Source organism: Pipistrellus kuhlii, unplaced genomic scaffold (assembly GCF_014108245.1).
Source record: "Pipistrellus kuhlii isolate mPipKuh1 unplaced genomic scaffold, mPipKuh1.p scaffold_m20_p_3, whole genome shotgun sequence".
In the NCBI taxonomy this organism is placed as follows: Eukaryota; Metazoa; Chordata; class Mammalia; order Chiroptera; family Vespertilionidae; genus Pipistrellus; species Pipistrellus kuhlii.
Window position 1 is genome coordinate 60,881,352 of NW_023425529.1, and position 20,946 is coordinate 60,902,297.

Below are 20,946 nucleotides of genomic sequence, written 5' to 3' on the forward strand. Positions count from 1 at the left end.
TCCTTCAACCCTCCATCCTTCAATTGGGTCTCATTAGTTCCAACAGGGCATTGGAATGAGAAAGGTACAGATAAAGTGAATGATTGCTCTTAAGTGAGAATGTGACTATTGTTAGGTTTACTTGGTAGTTATATGACTCATTCAATGGAGTGTTAGGTCCAATTAAATAAGTTTATCCATTTATTGGCATCCATACTGCCATTTCTCCAGTCCTAACCACCATCTTTCACTTGTGCTTCTACAATAGTCTAATTCATTTCCTTTTATGTGTTTCTTTTCCTTTACAATCTACTATCTACCCTGCTTTTGATGTAATCTGTTAAAACCTAATTCTGATCATGTCATTTTATGGTTTAAAAATCTTTAAATAACTTATTTGTGCCTATAGTATTAAGTTAATATTCTACAATTTGATATACAGACCTTTCTTTAATATGATTTGAAGTCTCTTTACTTCTCTGGTCTCACCTATTACTGAATATTTCCTCATTTTTCGAATGTTGTCTCTCTGTGGGCCGTCTTAACAAGCAACCCTCTATATTTCAGTTTACTTTGATATAGGTCACTGTGTGATCTTTCTGAAATGCAAAAATAATTTTATCACTTTCTGGCTTAATATCCTCTGATGATTTACCACCACTATTGTAACTAAGTACTAATATTTACTACTGTCTTTAAAGTCACTAATTATTTGCTCTGCATTGTTTCCTGAGCACATAATGTAACTTTGGACTAGAATATTACCTTTTACTTAGCTTAATGAATGTATTCATCTTACTTTCAAGACTTAGCTGAAACATTTTCTCCCCTGAGAATCTTATCAAAGGGTTCCTATTGTATATTCCAAAGACTGGCACATACCTATGAAATTCACTCATTCATTCAGAAAAATGTATGGACTGTCTTCTATGTGCCAGGCTCTTGACAGGAAAACAAACAAACAAACAAAACAAAACAAACAAAAAAAAAACACCAAAAAATACCCCACTATTTTGACCTACATAAAAAAATGATACTTTCATGGTTAGAACTAGTAATAGGTCAAAATTATTTCCCTCATGCAAGTTACTTTCTTAGAGAAAAGGCAGCAGGAAGTAAAAAGAGTAAGTAAAATGTATCTGTTACAAAATGGTGATAAATGTTATAGGAAACAATAAAACAAGGAAGGAGGATAGAATGTTTGGGAATGGAAGGGAAGATGTCTAAGCAAGAAGAGATGTTTGGAGAAGTATCTAAGGTGTATAGTGAACAAGCCGTGGAGATATCTAGGGGAAAACTCAAAAGCCTTGATGGGAGAGCTGGCAGGTTTGAGGAATATCTACAAAGAAAGCTAGTGTATGGATAGAGTAAGGTTGGTGTGGATTAAAGTAGTAAGAAATTATGTCAAAGAGATAAAGTGGATTCAATTTTTATAGGAATACTGTGTCGCTTGTAAAAGTTGGCCTTTTACTCTGAATGACATGGGGAGCCACTAGAGGAGGAAAGCAAAAGAATGATATGACTTGATGCTCATTTTAACAGAAACATTTCAATGCTGTGAAGAGGATATACTTAAGGAATAAGGAACAAGACATTAGTAGGATACTAGAGCACTCATTTAGGCAAGAAATGAAGGAAGCTTGGAGCAGAGTGATAATACTGGGGTTATAAAAATGGTTGGTTATATTTTTAAGGTAGATCCACAAGGATTTCATGACCAATTGAACATGGAGTATGAAAGAAATAAAAAAATAATAATGTTGAAGCATTGGGCTTGGGCAAGTGATGGAAAGATTTTTAGTGTAGCGGTTAGGGGTGTGTGTTTGTGTGTATGTGTGTGAGTGTAATATCAGAAAAGTTAAGTTTGAGATGCCTCTTAGATATCTTAGTGAAAACATCCAGTGGGTAGGTGGATTAATGAGCGGGGAAGTCTGGAAGTAATGAGGTAAAATATTCAGCATCTAAGTGATATTTATAACCATGAAACTAGATGTCATCACCAAAATGACTGAGTGTAAACAGAGAGTGAAAATATCTATTGATGGATAATGCTGGACTTTGGGGCATCATTTCATGCCGGTGGTATTGATCTGGCATCTAGAAGGGTTCAGCAATCTGGAGAAGGCTGTGCGTAGATTAAATAAACATCCAGAGATGAAAGATAATTTTAAAAGGCATTGGGGGTCAGAGGAGCCTAGCTAAAGGAGCTAAATTCTCCTTGTCTAGGACCCCTTGCTTTTTATTAACACAAATTGTCCTAAGGCAAGGTGGAGATATATACTTCAAAGGGTAAGGTTTTCTCTAAGGAGTCCATTGTCAGAATAGGGAATAGCCTATGGCTGTTTAGGTGTTTGGCCAACAGGAGACAATAACATGTAGATTAAGATGCCCTGAGCTGTCTGACAGCAAGCAATTGTCCTTTTCAGGTTTGGGGAAATGCCTTTCAGCCATTCCAACAGGCAATAATATTCAATATATGTGACTCAGCCCCTGTTGAGTCCCTCAAGTGCCTCAACCTTTTGATGAAACTCTTGCAATTATGACATGCTGGAATTGGTTTCTGGCAGGTGGAATATGGGACCCTCCAACATTAAGTGAGATAAGTAGATGAAGATGGGGAGGAATCAGCCAGGAATCAGAAGGAGTTGTGAACCAGATAGAAGGAAGGTGAGATAAAAGCCAAGTGAAGAAAGTGTTAGAAGGAGCAGAAATGATCAACTGTGTCAAATTCTGCTGATAGGTGAGGCATGTTGAGGACTGGGTACTGACTGTTGGATTTGGCATCCTAGTGCCTTTAGAGATGTTGGCTAGAGCAGTTATGGGAGAGCAGTGGGAATGAAAACTTCATTATATTAAATTCAAGAGAGAATAGACAAAGTATAAATGGGCAACCATCCTACTTACACCTAAGGGATCCTTTTCATTCTAAAAGTGTTTCAGTTTGGATGTTAACTGACATGCTTATCCTAACTATATAGAAGAAAAAAAAAAATTTCAAGGATCATTCCTGGAAAATACAGCTGATTCACTGTGGTAAGCAAAGATTTTGTCTTTACACATAAGAAACAGTACAGATTACTTGTTTTCTGGTGAAAATTACGCAGCATGTTGACATAAATTGGTGATATGGGGGATAGAGAGGAATATTTTGAGAATATTTTTGAAAAGGCAAGAGGGGATAGAAAGTTGAGGGCTTGGCCTTATGAGCTCAGCCTCCCTAATTTTCCTAATGGGCGGGAAGGCAGAGTACGTTGTTGCATTTTTCACATTGAATTTCATTGTTGATTTATTTGTTTGTTTACCCACATTGTGTGAACCTCTTAAGAGCAGTAAGAGTAAGAGTAAATGTCTTATTTATTTTGTGGTAAGAATTTTTATCGTTCTATTTCTATACTTACTACAATGCCTGGCACACAGCATGCATGCGATACATGTTTGAATGAACAAATGAAGACACTGTGCCAAGCATGTGTATGTTTTATCTTCTCATTCAGATTGGGTCATTTCCATCAAATCTTGAAAACCACTTTAATTTAATTGAGTTTCTCCTGTCTTGGCCTACAGATAGTTTGACTAACTGGTAGGATTGATTAATAGGTGTGGCTGTTTCTACCAAAATCAATGCTGCTTCCTAGGAGTAAAATTAGTGCCCTTTTGCTACATCATTTTTGCAGTGGTCCTGGTTATGCTTTTAATGTGAAATCACTATCCACTTTAACTTGAATCTCCTGAAAGATATCTATTCTTCTATCCATTTGTCATTTATAGTTTACCATTCATATAGTATTTATCATTGTCTGTTGTTATCTAACTTACCTAATAAATGGAAAACTCTCTGAGAATGGAGATTACATTGCTTCTTTCCATGTTCCTCCCTTCCCCACAATAATGCTTTGTGCCACCTTTAGTTAGAGAACATGTCTCATTCACTACCACATTAAAAATGCTTAGTCTAGGCCTGGTGCAAAGCAGATGTCAAATAAGTGTTTGCTGAATGAATGAATGCATGCGTAAATGATTACTGTGTGTGGTGTATGCTGTTGGTACCCAGACAGATCTTATTTCTTGTTTGCTGCACCCAAGCATCAGTTCTCATTGCTTTCCTCTTAATAGGTTGAATCTGAAATCTTCTTCAAAGGACTATACTTGGGCCAGTCCATGGATGCCTTCCCCTTGGTAATCAGTATCCGATGACTGAGATGCAAGAGTTTGGGAATCTAGCTGTTCTGCCTCAAGGCAATGCTATACTCTAGGGCTCCCTGTGGGATCAGTTTGAGGCCAGGACTTCACCTGAAATTGCACTTTGCTTAACTCATTATTCTTCCTTATCTTGCTTCCCTGGGCTCCCCTGTAGGTTCCTCCTGAGAACACCTCCTTAGTAGATCCCTTGCACACTCATCCTTTCCTTAGGGCCTGCTTCTTGGGAACTACTGAACACATTGCATGTTTATAAGCAGTGATGTCAGGGGCAGGGAATTATAACAACTTTCTCTCTAAGAGTGTCAAATTTTGCAGTGGTACGTGGTGTCTATAGCACCAACCCAAACTGTAGGTGACTGTTAACTAGATTTGATATTTGATTTGGTTGGTGGGTGAGAATTTCAGTAAATACATTTGTTGAATTTAGTAGATATCTTATTGAATTACAGGACTTTCTAACATGAAGCAGAATGTATTTTTTTAAACTTTCTACTCTTTTTGATTAAACACATCTCTGACATATGTTCTCTCTCCTTAAGTCAGAATAGTAAAGAGTTGATTGTCTAATCAATTTTTATACGATTGAGCACAGCTTTTCTTTGGTCTTTGTGTTGAATGTAAATATCTATTTTCACAAACCCAATAAACCATTTATTTTTTTCAGTGATTTGAAAAAAACACAAACTCCTTTATCTGTAAAACATGATTGGAAGTAATCTATTTTAGAACTGAAAAGAGTGTTAGTAACCAGCTGGTGGCCAACACTTTTATTTTATAAATGAGACCAGTTGAGACCCAAAGAGGTTAAGTAATTTGTTCAATATCACCCGGCTTGGTCAGAAACAGAGCAGGACTACCAGCCAACTCCCAGGCTGCTGCACTCCTCACAGCTCCACAGAATACATATTTATTATTCACCGAATTGATATGAGGATTAGGGACCACATCTGTGAAAAATAGATTTAGCCTTTGGAAAGAAAGATGCTGGATTGCTTTATAAAAGCTTTATGAAAACTAATCTCATTTTAACCTTTTCTGTGTAGTTGTTAGTTTTGCTCAGTTTTATGTTATTTGCCTCAGGTTTCTTTTTGGCCAAGGACTAGATAATATACAATTCTTGATTTAAAAATCAATATTAAGTATCCAGACTGTGTTAGAAATATGAAGTATTTCAGCTGGTTTTAAAGCCTGGAGCAGTTGAAGACGGCTTTCCAGAATGGCAATCATTTATGGACATGAAATATTTTCTATTCCTACTTTGCATATTGGGAATAAGGACAGTTAGTTCCAAAGAAAAGAAGGAAGCATAACATATATTTCTGTTCAGCTTGGTAATGCTTTCCTAGCTGGATGTAATGTGTCTTTAACAAACCATGAATTTCTCTCCTGCTGAGCCACCATATCCTGCCTACTTTCAGCATAGTCAGAGAACCATTATACTAATCCGCCATACCTTCCTATCTCTAGCAAGCACATGTAAGTGATAACTTTGAATACTTATTTTGATGCAAGCTGTGTAAATCTTCTCTATGTCTTCTTGTAAAGCGAGGAAATTGTGACTTGCACAACTTGGTTACTTTAATTGTTTGAGTTTGGTTCATTCAGCCACAGCATGCTTTGATATATGAACAAGAATGCTGTTTAATTTCTGTAGTAAGCAAAGTGATTTGTGTGGATTCATATATGCAGGCAAGATAAAATCTGAGTACCAAAAGGCTAAAGTAACTTTTATATATATTTTTAATTAGGTACGATTATATGCGCGACCCGACGCTATCAGAAGAGGATCCGGGGACTATGCTCTTCATATAACAAAGAGATTAATAGAGTTTTATGAAGACTACTTTCAAGTGCCCTACTCCTTGCCCAAACTAGGTAAGAATTGTCTTGGTTATTTTACTGGAAGGGGTCCAAGAAGGTGGAATTTCTTCTTCATGCATTTATTCAAGACATTCAGAAGCACAGAAATTCCAAGGGTTATATATTTTAAAGACGATAAGCATGAAAATATTTTTTTTTTTTTCTGAAGAGGGTAAAATAAAATGTAGGGTTTCTAAAGTCTTGCCAGAGAGTACTCATAGGAACTAAGAATGACATCATCTAAATTTTGGATTCCAGAAGATAACCCCCAGAGCTACAGTTTGTTGAATACATACTGGGAAGGGGTACATGTGAGCATCTCATTTAATCACACTGCTGCTATGTGGGTAGTGACTGTTAGATTTTCCACCTAAGGGAACTGAGACCCAGGAGCCTTCCATTCATTCAGATAGCCAGTGAGTAAAGAAGCTGGGATGTCAAGGAAGGTCTTTATAATTCCAAGACCTGTTCAATATTGTCTACTCCTTGTTTTATGTCTTTCCTAATCTCAGATGTCAGATCTCAGTGTCTTAGTTATTCCTTAGATTATTTTTGTTCAGTCACTTTTCAGGTAGTCAGGGTAAATAGAATAGAATCAAGAGAGAAAGGGAGTTTTAACAGTGGAGGTTGTGTTCATGATGAATATGCTTGCATTTCCTTCTTTTACAAAGAGAGTATGTTGGATAATTTTTGTTGAATGAATAATGGATGAATTTTGTTATCCTAATTTAAATGAAGTTGCTGCTTTTTTAAATTTATTTTTATTTAATGATTCTCCTACTCTCTGGTATACCAGTCACTCTCTCTCCCTCTTTCTTTCTTTCTTTCTTTCTTTCTTTCTTTCTTTCTTTCTTTCTTTCTTTCTTTCTTTCTTTCTTTCTTTCTTTCTTTCTTCCTTCCTTCCTTCCTTCCTTCCTTCCTTCCTTCCTTCCTTCCTTCCTTCCTTCCTTCCTTCCTTCCTTCCTTTCTTTCTTAAATCTTAACATGAGGATATTTTTTCCATTAATTTTCAGAGTGGAAAGGAGGGAGATGGGGGGGGGGGGCGGGGAGAGGGAGAGAGAGAGAGAGAGAGAGAAAGAGAGAGGCACATTTATGTGAGAGAGCCTCCCACAAGCTCCCAATCCAAGCTGGGAATGGAAACCATAACTGAGGAACAGTGCCCCTATTCAGGAATTGAACCTGTGACACTAACCCACTGAGCCTAACCCACCTGGGCTGCAGATGCTGCTTTTGCAGGGCAATGCACTCTGACTTTCCAGGAATTTAGGAAAGGCATGTCCCCCATTAGGAATGCTGAAGTTGTTTTCCTTCTCAGAAAACCCGTTTTGAAAGATTACATCACTGTCCTCCTTTATTCCCCTCCCCTCTCTGGTAAAAAAAATGTTAACATTTGAACCACAGGCTCTCCTCTCAGGAGAACTGGCCTATTTCATTAATTTCATTAAAGCACCTGCCTGCTGCGTAGCTTTCTGGTCTTACACTATATAGTTCAGAGAGTAGATAGAATAGTTGACATTGGGATCAATGGGTGTGGCATATAATTTTAATAAGTGATATTTATAAAATTCTGAGGCCTTTTTGAAGCATATGCTCTTAGAATTCATATTATATAATTTCAAATGTTTTACAAAATTGTATTTCAAACAGGATCCATGTTTTATTTTGTTTTTCTTCTTTCTGCTTTCTTTTCTTCTCTGTATTCACTCCCCTACTGGAGTCCATTACACTGAAATCTCCCTGGTAGGCACCCAAAGCGGGAAGAATACCTGACCTCATTTGCATGGGAGGTTACACTGTTCTGTACTCCAAGAGAAACTGACTGGGAGCTTCCCAGCTTGACCCTAATGTAAAATTCACAAGTGCTTATGCTGCAAGTTCAGCAAGAGAAATAAAATGTGAATCTTTGTCCCCTTCAGAACAGTAATTAGTACAGGAATCCAATTTATAACTTCAGGGGGTTCCCTGTGACTGTCAGCTTGCAGCAGGAAGCATCTCCAGTCCTTTAGTTCACTCACAAGTGAACCATGCAGGCTTTCATCTCAGAAAAGAGCTCCATTCGCTGCTACTCTTACTTGTTAAGCTACCTTACGGTGTATGCAATTGAATGATTTGACTCACCCCAGCACACTGCTTTTTATGTATTTAGGGGAGTTACCATAGCCTGTGGCACTTCCTAAAACTTATTCTAAAGTTCTACTTATTTTTGTATATCTACTGGTATAGATATTTAGCTCTATATGTTAATAAATTTATAAGTTTGCTTTCTAAATACCTCCTCTACAAAAATTCCTAAGTACAGAAGCATTTTGACAAATTCTTACTTTCCATTGTATATGATGAATTATATTTTAAATAAATTCCATGGAAATCAACTCTGTCTTTGTTAATGTAGAGATATCATAGATATCAGACGTGACTGCCTTGAACCTTTAGAACTAAAATGGTTTCCCTTCCTTCCTTCCTTCCTTCCTTCCTTCCTTCCTTCCTTCCTTCCTTCCTTCCTTCCCTCCCTCCCTCCCTCCTTCTCTCCCTCCTTTCCTCAATTCCTCCCTTCCTCCCTTCCTTCCTCCCATCCATCTTTCAATAAGCACCTATTGAGTGCCTCCTACAGGTACTTTGCTATGTGACGGGGATACAGCAGCAAGTAAAAAAGACAAAAATCACTTCCTTCCTGGGGCTTACATTTCTTAGGTAGAGGCAGACCCTAAAGCAATTAGTAGCACATAAAGTATATCAGATGGAGAGAAGTGCCATTAAAAGTAAACCTGGAGCAGAGGAGCAGGAGGTGTGTGGAGCAGATCAGACATGGGCAAGGGGCTGAATCTTTTAAATGGGAGAGTATTGAGGACTTTATTGGGAAGCTGACTCTTGAGCAAAGAACTCAAGGACATGAAGGAGTAACCCAAGTGGAAAAAGTGCCCTGACTTTGAGATGGGAGCTTTGTTGGGGTAATTAAGGAACAGAAAAGAGGCAGGTATGACTAGAGCAGAATGGGTTAAGCAGATAAGGTCAAGGTGAGTAGCAGATCATGGAGAGCCAGCAGGCTGTGGTAAAGACGTTTGCTTTTTCCCCTGGGTGAGAAGGAAATCAATTGGTCAGTTATTAGAAGTATTATATAATCTGGTTTCTGTTATAAAAGGGTATTATGTGGGTCAAGCACTAGTATACTGTGGGGCAATGGTGCTCAGTCAAGGTGATTTTTGTCCTTTAGGCACTTGGCAGTATCTGGAGACACTTTTTATTTGTCACAACTCAAGGAGGGGGTGGTAGAGTGTGTTCTATTGACATTTAGTGGGTGGAGGCCAGGGATACAGCTAAACATCTTACAGTGCACACGACAGTCTCCCGTAATAAAGAGTTGTCTAGTCAAAATGTCAATAGTGCTGGGACTGAGAGACCGTGATATAGGTAGAAAGGTCAGAGGCATAAAAAGCAGTTAAGAATATGTGGCAAAATATGATGGTTGCCGGATGGGCTAGGATGTTAACAGAGAAATGATCTGGATGTGTATTGAAAGCACAGACAAAGATTCACTGCTGAATAGGATGTGGGGTATGAGAAAAAGGCAGGTATGAAGGGCAATTCCAAGGGTTTTGGTCTGAAAATTTGAAGAATGGATTTACATTTTACTGAGACAGGACAGTTGTGGAAAGAGGCAGTGTTTGAGATTGAAAGGTCCATTGAGCATTTAGGTGGCACCTTAATGTCTATAAGAAATTCAGGTAGGCAAATGCATTTATAACTTTGGACTTTGGGTTAGAAATCTGGTTAGAGAAACCCATTTGCCAGCATGTCAGGATGGTCAGGACCACCACAGCTGTGAGAGCAGGTAGGAAAGAGAATAAGAATGAGGAGGGATGGATCCAATGTTTAGTGGGTACAGAGATCAGGAGACAGGAAAGCCTGCTGGTTGACAAGAAGCAACTGGTTGAGGTATTAATACTAAGAAAACAGGTATTTGTCCCAGGCATCTAACAAATAGAACTCTTCAAAGAGGGCAGATGATAAATTGTGGTAAATCCTATTAGATGAGGACTGAGAATTGACCATTAATTGGCACTTGACAAGGGCAAAGGCCTGATAGGTGTGTTCAAGAGCAAGTGGGGGTGGGACTGGGGTTCCCAGTGCAGAGGGTTCTGGGAATAGGGGGAGAATTATTTGTGTTCTGCTAATGCTCACCTCTGGATAAGAGCTGTCTCTGTGAACTAATGGCGCCCTTACCCCTCAGATCTGTCCCTGTCCCACAGCATGTCAGGGGCAGGTGTGGAACTTGCCTTTTTCTTTGATTTTTCACTAGAAAACCCAAACCTGAAACACATAAATAAGAACACTCTCCACCAGTTAACCTGAATTTACTGAGAGCTATGTGTGCATGCCAGTGTTACCTTGCAAAAACCAAACAAGAAAGCAACCTTAAAATGTAATATTGGAGCCTCTTTTTCTCAGAATTCCCTTTGCCTTTCTATCATAAACTCTTCAATATCCCCTTCTTCAATCTCCCTAAGTTCTTCTTTTTTTTTTCATTTCAAATGCTGAATAGTTTAACTTTCTCTGCTGTGGAATTGTCTCATGCCAGCTTATCTATAAAGATTTGAGTTTCCACACCAAGTAGTTTATCAGAATAGTTCCCTACGAGGAATTCTGATGCTCACTATTAGGGCAATACATTTATTCTCTTGTTACACAAGGCTATTTCTTCAATGTTTTTAAGCCAAAATATGCAGCCAGTGTACCTGTGGGAGGATGTATTTTGAAAATCTCAAACTTAGGGAATTAGGAGTATTTATATGAGGTTTCTCTTTCTTGGTGTTAAGTTGTAATGAGAGGCATAAAGCCTTTTGGATATAATCCAAGTCTTTGGGTATAGAATGTGCTCTGTTTTCACGAGAATGCTCTGAGGCCCTGAGGTTTACTTAAAAACAGGTTGTTATGTAAAAAAATCATCTTTCCTCTCATCCCCAAGCATAATGACCACAATTACAAAAACAAATGGGCTTGTGTTTACTGAATGTGGGTCACTCTTGAGGGCTTTGTACATTTGAATCCATTTAATCTTTTTCGCTGCCACTGAGGCCGTGCCTGTTATTTTCTCGTTTTCCAGGTGATGAAATTTAGTCACCAAGTGACTAAGTAATGTACTCTGCTCCCACAGCAGGAATCCGTGGCTTTATAATTCAAATTCAGGCTGTCTAGCTCCAGCACTTCAGGATTCTACCAAAGCAGATTTCTGAAATTATGAGAATTCAGAGATTAAAATGTAGGTCATCTTAATAAACTAGGTAATCTGATTGCTAGAGGTGTAAGCTAATAGTTATTTTTGTTAGTGTCCTGTTAATATTAAAACATGTTCCTTGAAGAGAAGTTGAAAACGTAAAAATAACATAAAAGAGCACCCTTCTTATAACTCACAATTTCATCAGCCAGAAGGTATATTTAAGTGTTTTAAATGTTTGCTTTTCAACATAGATGTTTTATATGTTAATTAAGTGGCTGCTAAAGTGACAGGTTTGTATTGGAATATTTTGTTTGCTCTGTTTAGATTTCCATTAATTATGGCAGATAGCCTTTAGTTTCCTTTTGCTGCTACTTCGTAATTTGTAAGTCAATGTTTGGTAAAGGAGTTTGCTTGATTACTTTTTTTTTTTTTGTGTGTGTGTGCCTCAGACAGCATGCTTTTATGAAGAATTCAATATCTACCAGGCACAGTGCTGTGATTGCGAAGGGAGCAAAAGTATTATGTTACAAGGATTTCTGGCTTCAAGGTGTGTGTTTTTTGTTGAGGAGAGAATACAATATTTATAGGTATGAATGGATTAGAGACTCATGCAATATGGAAGCACCAACATTTTGTAAGGCAAAAATATACTACCATATTAAGAATGTGGGATCGTTGCACCAGGCTGTACGCATGAAATGCACATAAAAAGAAGTCTTATATTGGCTTGAGTTCCCCCTACCCCCTAAAGAAACAAATTGAATCAGAGGTGGAGAAGAAAGGGGAGAAGTCATTTTGAGAATTGTGTACAGCCCCTGGATACCTGGGGCTCTCTGTATCATGTTGATGGAGTCTATTTACTTTTTTATAATGGAGTAGATGAGTTAAGGGATAAGTTGCCCTATTGAAGTTCATAAATAGGAGAGCTTAGTTTGAATCAATGAGTTTTGTTTAAGTTATTACAGATATACTATTTTTTCGATGATGATGATGATGATGATGATGATGACAGTTTGTTATTTGCAGTAGTACAATTTTTGAGTTTTTCTTTCACAAAATATTTTTTTAAATTAAAGACTGTCAACCATTCCATTCACTATGGTTATGTTTCTTTTTTTTTCTTTAAGTTATAGATGTATTATTGTTTTTAATTTAAAATGGTAAAGATATGAAACGACTTCCGTTTTTTAAACATGCATCTCATAGTTGAGTTATTACTTGTGACTTTTTTTTAAGTATGACTTTCCTTACCCTGCTTTTGATGAGATAAATATCGAATGTGATATATATGCTTTGTTGGTGGTCTCAAATATTAGTGCTGTTTAAAAGCAAATACCTGGAGGCAGTGTACCCAGTCAGATCTACTTCTATTCAATACATAATGCCAACTCATCCCCAAGTGCTTCTTTCAACCAGAACTCCTCAAAATATTTGAATGTACACTGAAGCTATTTAATTGTATGGCTCCTGGCAGAAACTAACTTAGAAAACTACTACCGCATTCTCAGATGCGGTAGTTCATTGTCTTCCAGTTTTCCAAGTGTTGTAGAGAAATAAGTTTCTTCAAATGACTATCCTCTCCCCATTGTCTTCCAGTTTTCCAAGTGTTGTAGAGAAATAAGTTTCTTCAAATGACTATCCTCTCCCCCTATTTTATGAAGAAAATTTATTTCTAAAAAAACCTTTCACATGGTGATTTTCTCATAAACCAAAATAACACATATAATTTCTTTCAATGGGGAATATCTTTTATAGTTTCCTAATCCCCATTCTGACATCCTTTGGCACTAAAATACTACCAACTCCCATTAAAATGGACAATTACTTCAATATTTAATATTTAATAGTTATTTTAACACATTTTAACAAGGCATTTTCTACTTCTTTAATTATTTCATAATATGGCCATTTAACTATGTTTATTAAGCTATTTTGCAGCAATTACATGCTATGCATGTCTAAGACTATACTAACAAACAAAACATATCTTCACTAATAAAAGAGTAAGATACAAATTGACTGTACCTTCGCAATACCCACCAGCGAATAAGGAGTGAGTATGCAAATTAACCCAACAAATATGGCAGGTTAATTTGCATATGCAGACACTGAGAGGCTGGGGGAGGGGCAGGATGCTTGTGTCATTGCCATGGTGAGAACCCAGGCATTCCACATTGCCTCAGCCACTCCAGGCCTCTGGGCAGCATGGGAAGGTAGAAAGGCGGCTCTGGACAGAGTGAAGGTGGTGCTGGAAGCCTGGGAAAGGAAGGCCATTCTTGCACGATTCTTCATGCATTGGGCCTCTAGTCCTATGTAATAAAACCCTGATATGCAAATTAACCAAATGGCAGAACGATTGGTTGCTATGACATGCACTGACCACCAGGGGGCAGATGCTCAATGCAGGAGCTGCCCCCTGGTGGTCAGTGCACTACCATAGGGGGAGCACTGCTCAGCTAGAAGCCGGACTTACTGCTGACTAGCACAGTGGTGGTGGTGAGGAGTGAGCTTAAGCCAGCAGGAGAAGAACCCCCAAAGGGTCCCGGACCGTGAGAGGGTGTAGGCCAAGCTGAGGAACCCCCCACCCCCCATCCTCCCAATGCAACAATGTCATGCACCAGGCCTCTAGTATATTTCTAAGTTTCTCAATGTTTATGACATTTAACTACTAATGCAAAAAAGAGATAAACAAATCAATGAAAACAATGCATTTTAGTGGAAATGATTCATGAGATGATTCTACTATATACTTGTACACCACAGATACACTTAGGAAGAATTTAGTGCAGCACAAACCAACTATAGAACTGAAGTAACTAATTGATTCAGCAAGTATTTATTGAGTAGTTACTATGTAAAAGTGTACTTGCAATGATAATAAGTGGCCTCTTCTGCTAGAAGCTTAAAATCTAGTTGAGAAGTGGTTTGTTTGTTTTTTAATTTTGCCAGTTCAGCAGTATTATTCCAATTTCAGACCTTCACAACTTTGGATTTGTTCCTAAATATATTTTCACAATTCAACCAGTTTTTTTTTTGTGTGTGTGTGAATGATTGTTTATTCTGAAAGTAAACGCAGTATTAGCAAGTGCTTCACTTAATCAGGACATATTTGTAAGAAAAGTTTCCACATTACTGTTTTACATATTCCAACAGAGGTGTTTGGCCCCTACATTAAGAAATAATTACCGTATTTTCCGGCGTATAAGACAACCCCCCTAATTTTACAGTTAAAACATAGGTCTAGGCCTATATTCGCTGTATAAGACTACCCCCCACTTCCGAGGCAACACCATTTCTTTTTTTAATAGACCGCCTCTCTGACTCTGGCCAATCTGAGCAGGCTTTTTACTAGAACAGTGTCGTCTTATACGCTGGAAAATACGGTATTTCCAGAGATTTTCTACTGTTGTAATTGCTTCTGCCAGATTCTTCCTTATTCCTGTGGATGAAGTGGCATTGCTGAGGCATGGGGCACCTTTTTTAATACACATGATCCCATCTTCGTTCACCTGTCAAAGGATATCACTTCAGCAGTTCTCCCTTCACTCTCCTGAGTCTTTAATTTCTCCTCTTTATTGGATCTTCTTCCACAAACATTTAAAATATGGTGCCATTTCTCTCAACACAAGCACACACATGCACACTCATTCCAGCTGCTGTACCATTTCTCTCCTTCCTTTTACAGCTAAACTGCTGGAAGGTGTTGTCCATCTGCACTGACTCCAGTTTTTCTCCTTTCCTTGTTTTTCTAAATGCACTATACATCAGGCGTTTGCCCCCAACACTGTACTAAAACTGCTCGTGTCAAGTTCAATAATGCCTCCACATCGCTAAATCCAGCGGTCAATTCTTATTCTTCATCCTGAGCTGTCAGCAGCATCTGACACGGTTGTTCTCTCCAACTCCCTGAAACACATTTTTAGCTTGTCTTTCAGGGCAACACATTTTCCTTTTTTATTTTTTTCTCCAATTCACTGGTCATTATTTCCAAGTCTATTCTCCCGGTCCTTTCCGACCTCTAGGGGCTTAACACTGGAGTGACTTAGGACTTGGGTTTTGGACCTCTTCTCTTTGCTACCTCCATGCAGCCCCATGACTTTAAGTATCATCTACTGATGCTGGTAATTTCCAAAGTTGCATCTGCAGCCTGGTTAGCTCGCTTCAACTTCAAACTTTCACACTCTATTACTCTTTGACATCTGCACTCGGATACCTAATGAGTATCTTAAATGAACACATTTGCATTTGAGCCTCAGATCTTTAAGCTGCTTCCTTGCTCTTTCTATAGTCTTCCCCATCTCAGTGTGGTTGAGTTCTGGTGAGAGCTCTCTCCCTGATTTGTGGATGGCCACCTTTTTGCTGTTTTCACCCAGTACAGAGAGAAAGCAAGCTCTCTGGCGTTTCTTCTTCTAAGGGTGCCACCTGCACGACCTCATCTAAACTTAATTTTGAACCATTTCATTGGAAGTTAGGGCTTAAAACATGTGAGTTATAGGGGCATAGAATTCACTTCATTGCAGAGGTGAGATCTGGCATGACTTACATTTTTAAGGAATCACATTAGTTGCTTCATGTGGAACAGATTGTTGGGGAGAAAGAGGTCAAGACCAAAGTAGAAAGAAACTACTGCAATAATCTGAGCAATAATGCTGTACTGAGCCAGAATGGTTAGTGGTGGAGGTGGTGAGAAGTGGGCAGGTTCTGAATATATTTTGGAAGGAGAATCAACAAGGTTTACTGCATTACATAGGACTTCAAATGAAGGCTGGATGCTACATTTGAACCTCTAAACTATAGTTTAGAATATTCTGAGGAGGTTGAAAAACTGCACTTTCTCCCCCATCCTTTCATTCCTGTAGCTACAATGACAGAGAACAATTTTTTAATGCTTCTTTCTCACTTTCTTAGTTATTTGAAACTAGAGGCCTGATGCATAAAATTCACGCAAGAGTAGGTTATCCTTCTGGCTCCCTGCACCAGTTTCCCTAGCAGAGGGAGGCCACACCCACCTGCCACAGCCCAGTGGTCGGTGGCCTGGGACTCCCTCTTTGGGGCAATCATAGAACCCCTGATTGATTGCCCTGCCAGCTGATGACCTGGGCCTCCCTCTGCAGGGCAATCAAGGGGTGATGGCCAGGCCCCCAACCAATCCCATTGCACCTGCCTTGGCTGGCCTGGTGCTAGTAGGTGTCATAGCATGGTCCCAGATGGTCGTCCAGATGATCATCCTGATGGTTGTTCTGCCTGTTTTGTCGATTTGCATATTATGCTTTTATTATATAGGATTAACATAGCAAGATATATTGTATGTTCCAGACAGAGTAGCTACAATATATATAGAACAAAATAATGGTTGTAATAATCTTTTGGGAGTGAGTTGCTTCCTTCACTGTTCATTGGTCAGTCTGGAGTTAATTATAGACAAATGGCGACCCCAAATCCTGGAGAAAAGCAGGAACAGTTCATTAAAGTCTAGGCTGGGGATTACTGCTGACAGAAGCACTGCCAATCAGGCACTTTTAACAGAAAGGTGACCAATCCCATAAACTTTAGAGTGAAAACTGCTTATATGGAGATCAGAAGGGTTTTCAAAACAGCTTCATTTCAAGAAACTGAACCTGAGGGATAGTTATGTAAATTAAGGTTAAACATCTAAAAGTCAATTAAGGCAAAATGATCTACCAGAGAAATGCAAGGTTTTTCTTTTCTTTATTCTAGTGTAATTGTGACTGTATTCTTTACCAATTCAGAACTTTTCAGATGTTCCCACTGTAAAGCTGTGCAGTGATTACTTATTGATTGATTATTATTTCTAAGATTTAGGAACTTTAAGTGGTCAGGGCATGATCAAAGCATCTCTTTACTTTGGCATTTAAGTCTTTCATCTTATCAGGTAATGAAGTCTAATAAAAATCCTCGCTGTCGCCGAAAACGGTTTGGCTCAGTGGTAGAGCGTCAGTCTGTGGACTGAAGGGTCCCAGGTTTGATTCCGGTCAAGGGCATGTACATTGGTTGTAAGCACATCCCCAGTAGGGGGTGTGCAAGAGGCAGCTGGTCGATGGTTCTCTCTCATCGACATTTCTAGCTCTCTATCTCTCTCTCCTCCTCTCTGTAAAAAATCAATAAAATATAAATAAATAAAATAAAAAAGCACTCTTAAAAAAAATCCTCGCTGTAATATTGGATTTTCTACTTATAATATTGTAGGGTAAGAAGCAGACATGCTATTGTAACCTGAGTGAGGTGTATGTACTTACAAGTAGGTGGTGGGGTCTTAGCAAGCCATATAAAATTCAACTGGGATAGATATTGAGAGATTATTTAAAAAAATAGAACTTTAGAAAAAATGTCTTGCTAACATAAAAGTGATATAATTATTTTGAATTATTTTTATAAAATTAGCTATTTTAAAGTTTAAAAATTATGACATTATTCACCATGGCATTGGGGGATCTGGGATTGAGACTCAAACTTTTTGAGAGATTTCTAATGGAAAATGTTACTATGGCCCATCTTTTGTTTTAAAATCTTTCATTACTGTCTGAGAATTTTGATGCTGCTGCTTGTAGACTTTGAAATGTAAAACAGACTGAAGTATAAAACAAACCTTAGACTGTGAGGGAGGCTGCAATACACAAGTAGAGCAAATCCAATATGGTAGTTATAAATGAAGCCTTGAGGTCATTTCTGAAGCTTTTTAAAGGACAATTTTGAAAGAAAGGGTGAATCCCACATGCAACTTTTCAGTTGTTGGAATTTTAATGGTCTATAACTTAGATTTATTCTTTATTGACTTTATATTTTCCTTATGGTTTTTATTTTCATATAGGAAATAATTCATGAATGACTTAGTCTTCCTTCAATAGTATAGAATAGGATGTTTTTTAGCTTTTAAATTGTTTAACAATTCTTTTTATTTTTAGACTGAAAAATTTAGTAAGCTCTAAAATTATTGGTAGATTGGTGATATTTAGGGTCATTTAGCTTCTTATGTATATTGAGATACTAGAGGCCCAGGGCATGAAATCGTGCATGGGTAAGGTCCCCAGGCCTAGCCTGTGATCAGGGCCATCTTCTGCCTGCTCACCAGTTTCCAGTCCTGCACCACCACTGCCACCCATCCTGGTTCCTCATTCTCCATCTGGCAATTGGAGTCTGAGGGCCGGGGCGGGGAGGATGGAGGGACCAAGAGGTCTTCCATTCTGCCCACTCACCAGTCTCCAGTCCCACCCCACCTCCTCCACAGACGCTGGTTCCCCAATCAACATCCAGCTATGATCAGAGCCTGAGGGCCCAGGGGAGGGATCAAGAAGTCAACTGTTCTACCTGCTTTCTGGTCCCTAGTCCTGCCCCACTGCCACCCACCCTGGTTCCTTGCTCGCCATTCAGACCTACCTTCATGTGACTAATTTAAATTTGTTCATAGTCACCAGTGCCTACTAAATGCATTCTGAGCTCTCAAATTCTAAACACTGAGCTCTCAAATTCTAAACCTGTTGCCCAGGCAACAGGTAGATCCTGAAGATATCACTTCAATGGGATGTAAGGGAAATCCACAACTCAAGCTGAGAGATGCCCTGGATACTTGGGATTATGGGGGTGTGGACTTGAGCAGGCACAACTATCTATTAAGGAGGGCCCACAATCAAATCTAATTATGACCTTCCTTTTACATTTTTTTCTTAAGCAGTTTGTTATGCTTAAGAAAAGTAAGAGTTGTTCTGGGAAATGAGAGGCATAAAAGTTATGATATGCATACATGCTGCCCTGTGGATTTCCCTTACATCCCATTGAAGTGATAGCTTTAGGATCTACCTGTTGCCTGGGCAACAGGTTCAGAATTTGAGAGCTCAGAATGCATTTAGTAGGCACTGGTGACTATGAACAAATTTAAATTAGTCACATGAAGGTAGGTCTGAAAATAGTTCATCTTGATGTCTACTATTCAATTAATTGTCTAAACCAATATTTCTTAGATTTTGCCACCTTCAGTGCACAAATGGTAACTGTATACTTGAGCATGTTCATCTGAATCAGGTGAATTATTAATTGTAATTCCAACCCATTCATTCACTTCCAGTAAAGCACTGCAGAAAGCAAGTACATGGGAACTGTATTGCTATATAGACTCTGATTCCATTATATTTTTTGAAGAAAGAAGGACTTATTAATAGCAACCTTTAATGCTTTCATGAAGTTTGTGGTAGCACCTTTGTGGTACTTGTGACACGACACACTTCACACTTAAGATTTACTCTCTAAGCTCAGTATAAAATAACATGTCAACTACAACACAACATTATATCAATCAAAATAAATCAGCCTCCATCCATGAATGAGGATCAGCGTGTTTCCTTTTTTGTGATCATTTATTTGTAGTTTTTTTTCCCCCCATCTTGTATCTTCAGTGACTGATATGTTTGACAACAGATATACAGTATCTGACACTGTCAGAACACATCCTCAATTTTACTATTTGAGGATGTAAAAATGTGACAGATTCTGAAACATGATGTGTGTTTCCCGAGATTGACTATTTGCTTATGCACTCCCCTTCCTCACTCTGCCCCATCCTCAAGAAAATCTATTGCAATGTAAAAGCCACCTTTATGTGGTCCAAGTTCTATAACATGGGCTGTAAGATCTACACATGAGGCTTGGTGAGCTCATTTCTTTGAGAAGAGGCATTGTGTAAATAAAAATTATATCTATTATTATTAGATGTATTGATCTGAGATATAAGTGCACTTGCCTAATTCGAAAGTGTTTTTCAAGACCCTGTTCGGATAGCTCAGTTGGTTAGAGCATTGTCCCAATACATCAAGGTTGTAGGTTTAATCTCTGGTCAGGACACATACAAGAATCAACCAATACATGTATAAAAAGTGGAATAAATCTCTCCCCCTTATTTTCTTTCAATAAAATCAATAAAATTTTTTTTAAAAGGTTTTTCATTGTCTACATACAGTCCATGATCATAACCTGAAAATTGTCATTTCCAATAACCTGGAGATGTCATCATTTCAAACATTCTACTTGTTGGGCAGCATACAATCTTCACAGCCTTGTTCTTCTACTTTTGCTCCAATAATTCTTCATTTGTCTAAGATCAAATCTAATTTTGAGCTCCAATATGCTAAAAAATGCAGGTGAGCTTTTCTCATTAAAAGGGGTAAGGGACTGACAGGGTATCCCTCACACTACCTTTTCTTTAGGAGGTGTAAATTGAAGTATTATATACTTGATGTTAATGGAAACAGTTTTACTAGTCCAAGCTTGAAGTGTCTCCCAATTAATAGAAAAATTAAATCTCAAGTCTTACCTGAAGGCCAGTTTTGGAAAAATCTCCACACAGTGACTTAGAAAAATCCCCTAAAATTAAATCATGAAACTGGTTTTTCAGGAGAAGAATACCTAATTCTTACTTAAACACACACACACACACACACACCATTTTATCCAACAAGTGGGTCAGTTTCTACTTACTGGAATGATCTGATGCAAAACCTTATAATTTTTTGTTTACTTAACCCTATAAAACAAAATATGCAAATTGGCCATCACTCCAACACACAATATGGCCGCCCCCATGTGGACACAAGATGGCAGCCACAAGATGGCCTGAAGGGGAGGGCAGTTGGGAAGGACCAGGCCTGAAAGGGAGGTCAGTTGGGGGTGATCAGGCCTACAGG

The 20,946-nt window shown here is 38.4% G+C and overlaps 1 protein-coding gene across 1 annotated transcript in view; it reads left to right on the forward strand.

The window, feature by feature from the left end:
• The window catches only part of TRHDE (thyrotropin releasing hormone degrading enzyme), a 370,535-nt gene that overhangs the window by 103,682 nt on the left and 245,907 nt on the right, over window positions 1–20,946 (forward strand). The window contains exon 3 of the mRNA XM_036456184.2: window positions 5,928–6,054. Within this exon, the coding sequence (XP_036312077.1) occupies window positions 5,928–6,054 (127 nt within the window). The remainder of the gene's footprint in view (window positions 1–5,927; window positions 6,055–20,946) is intronic.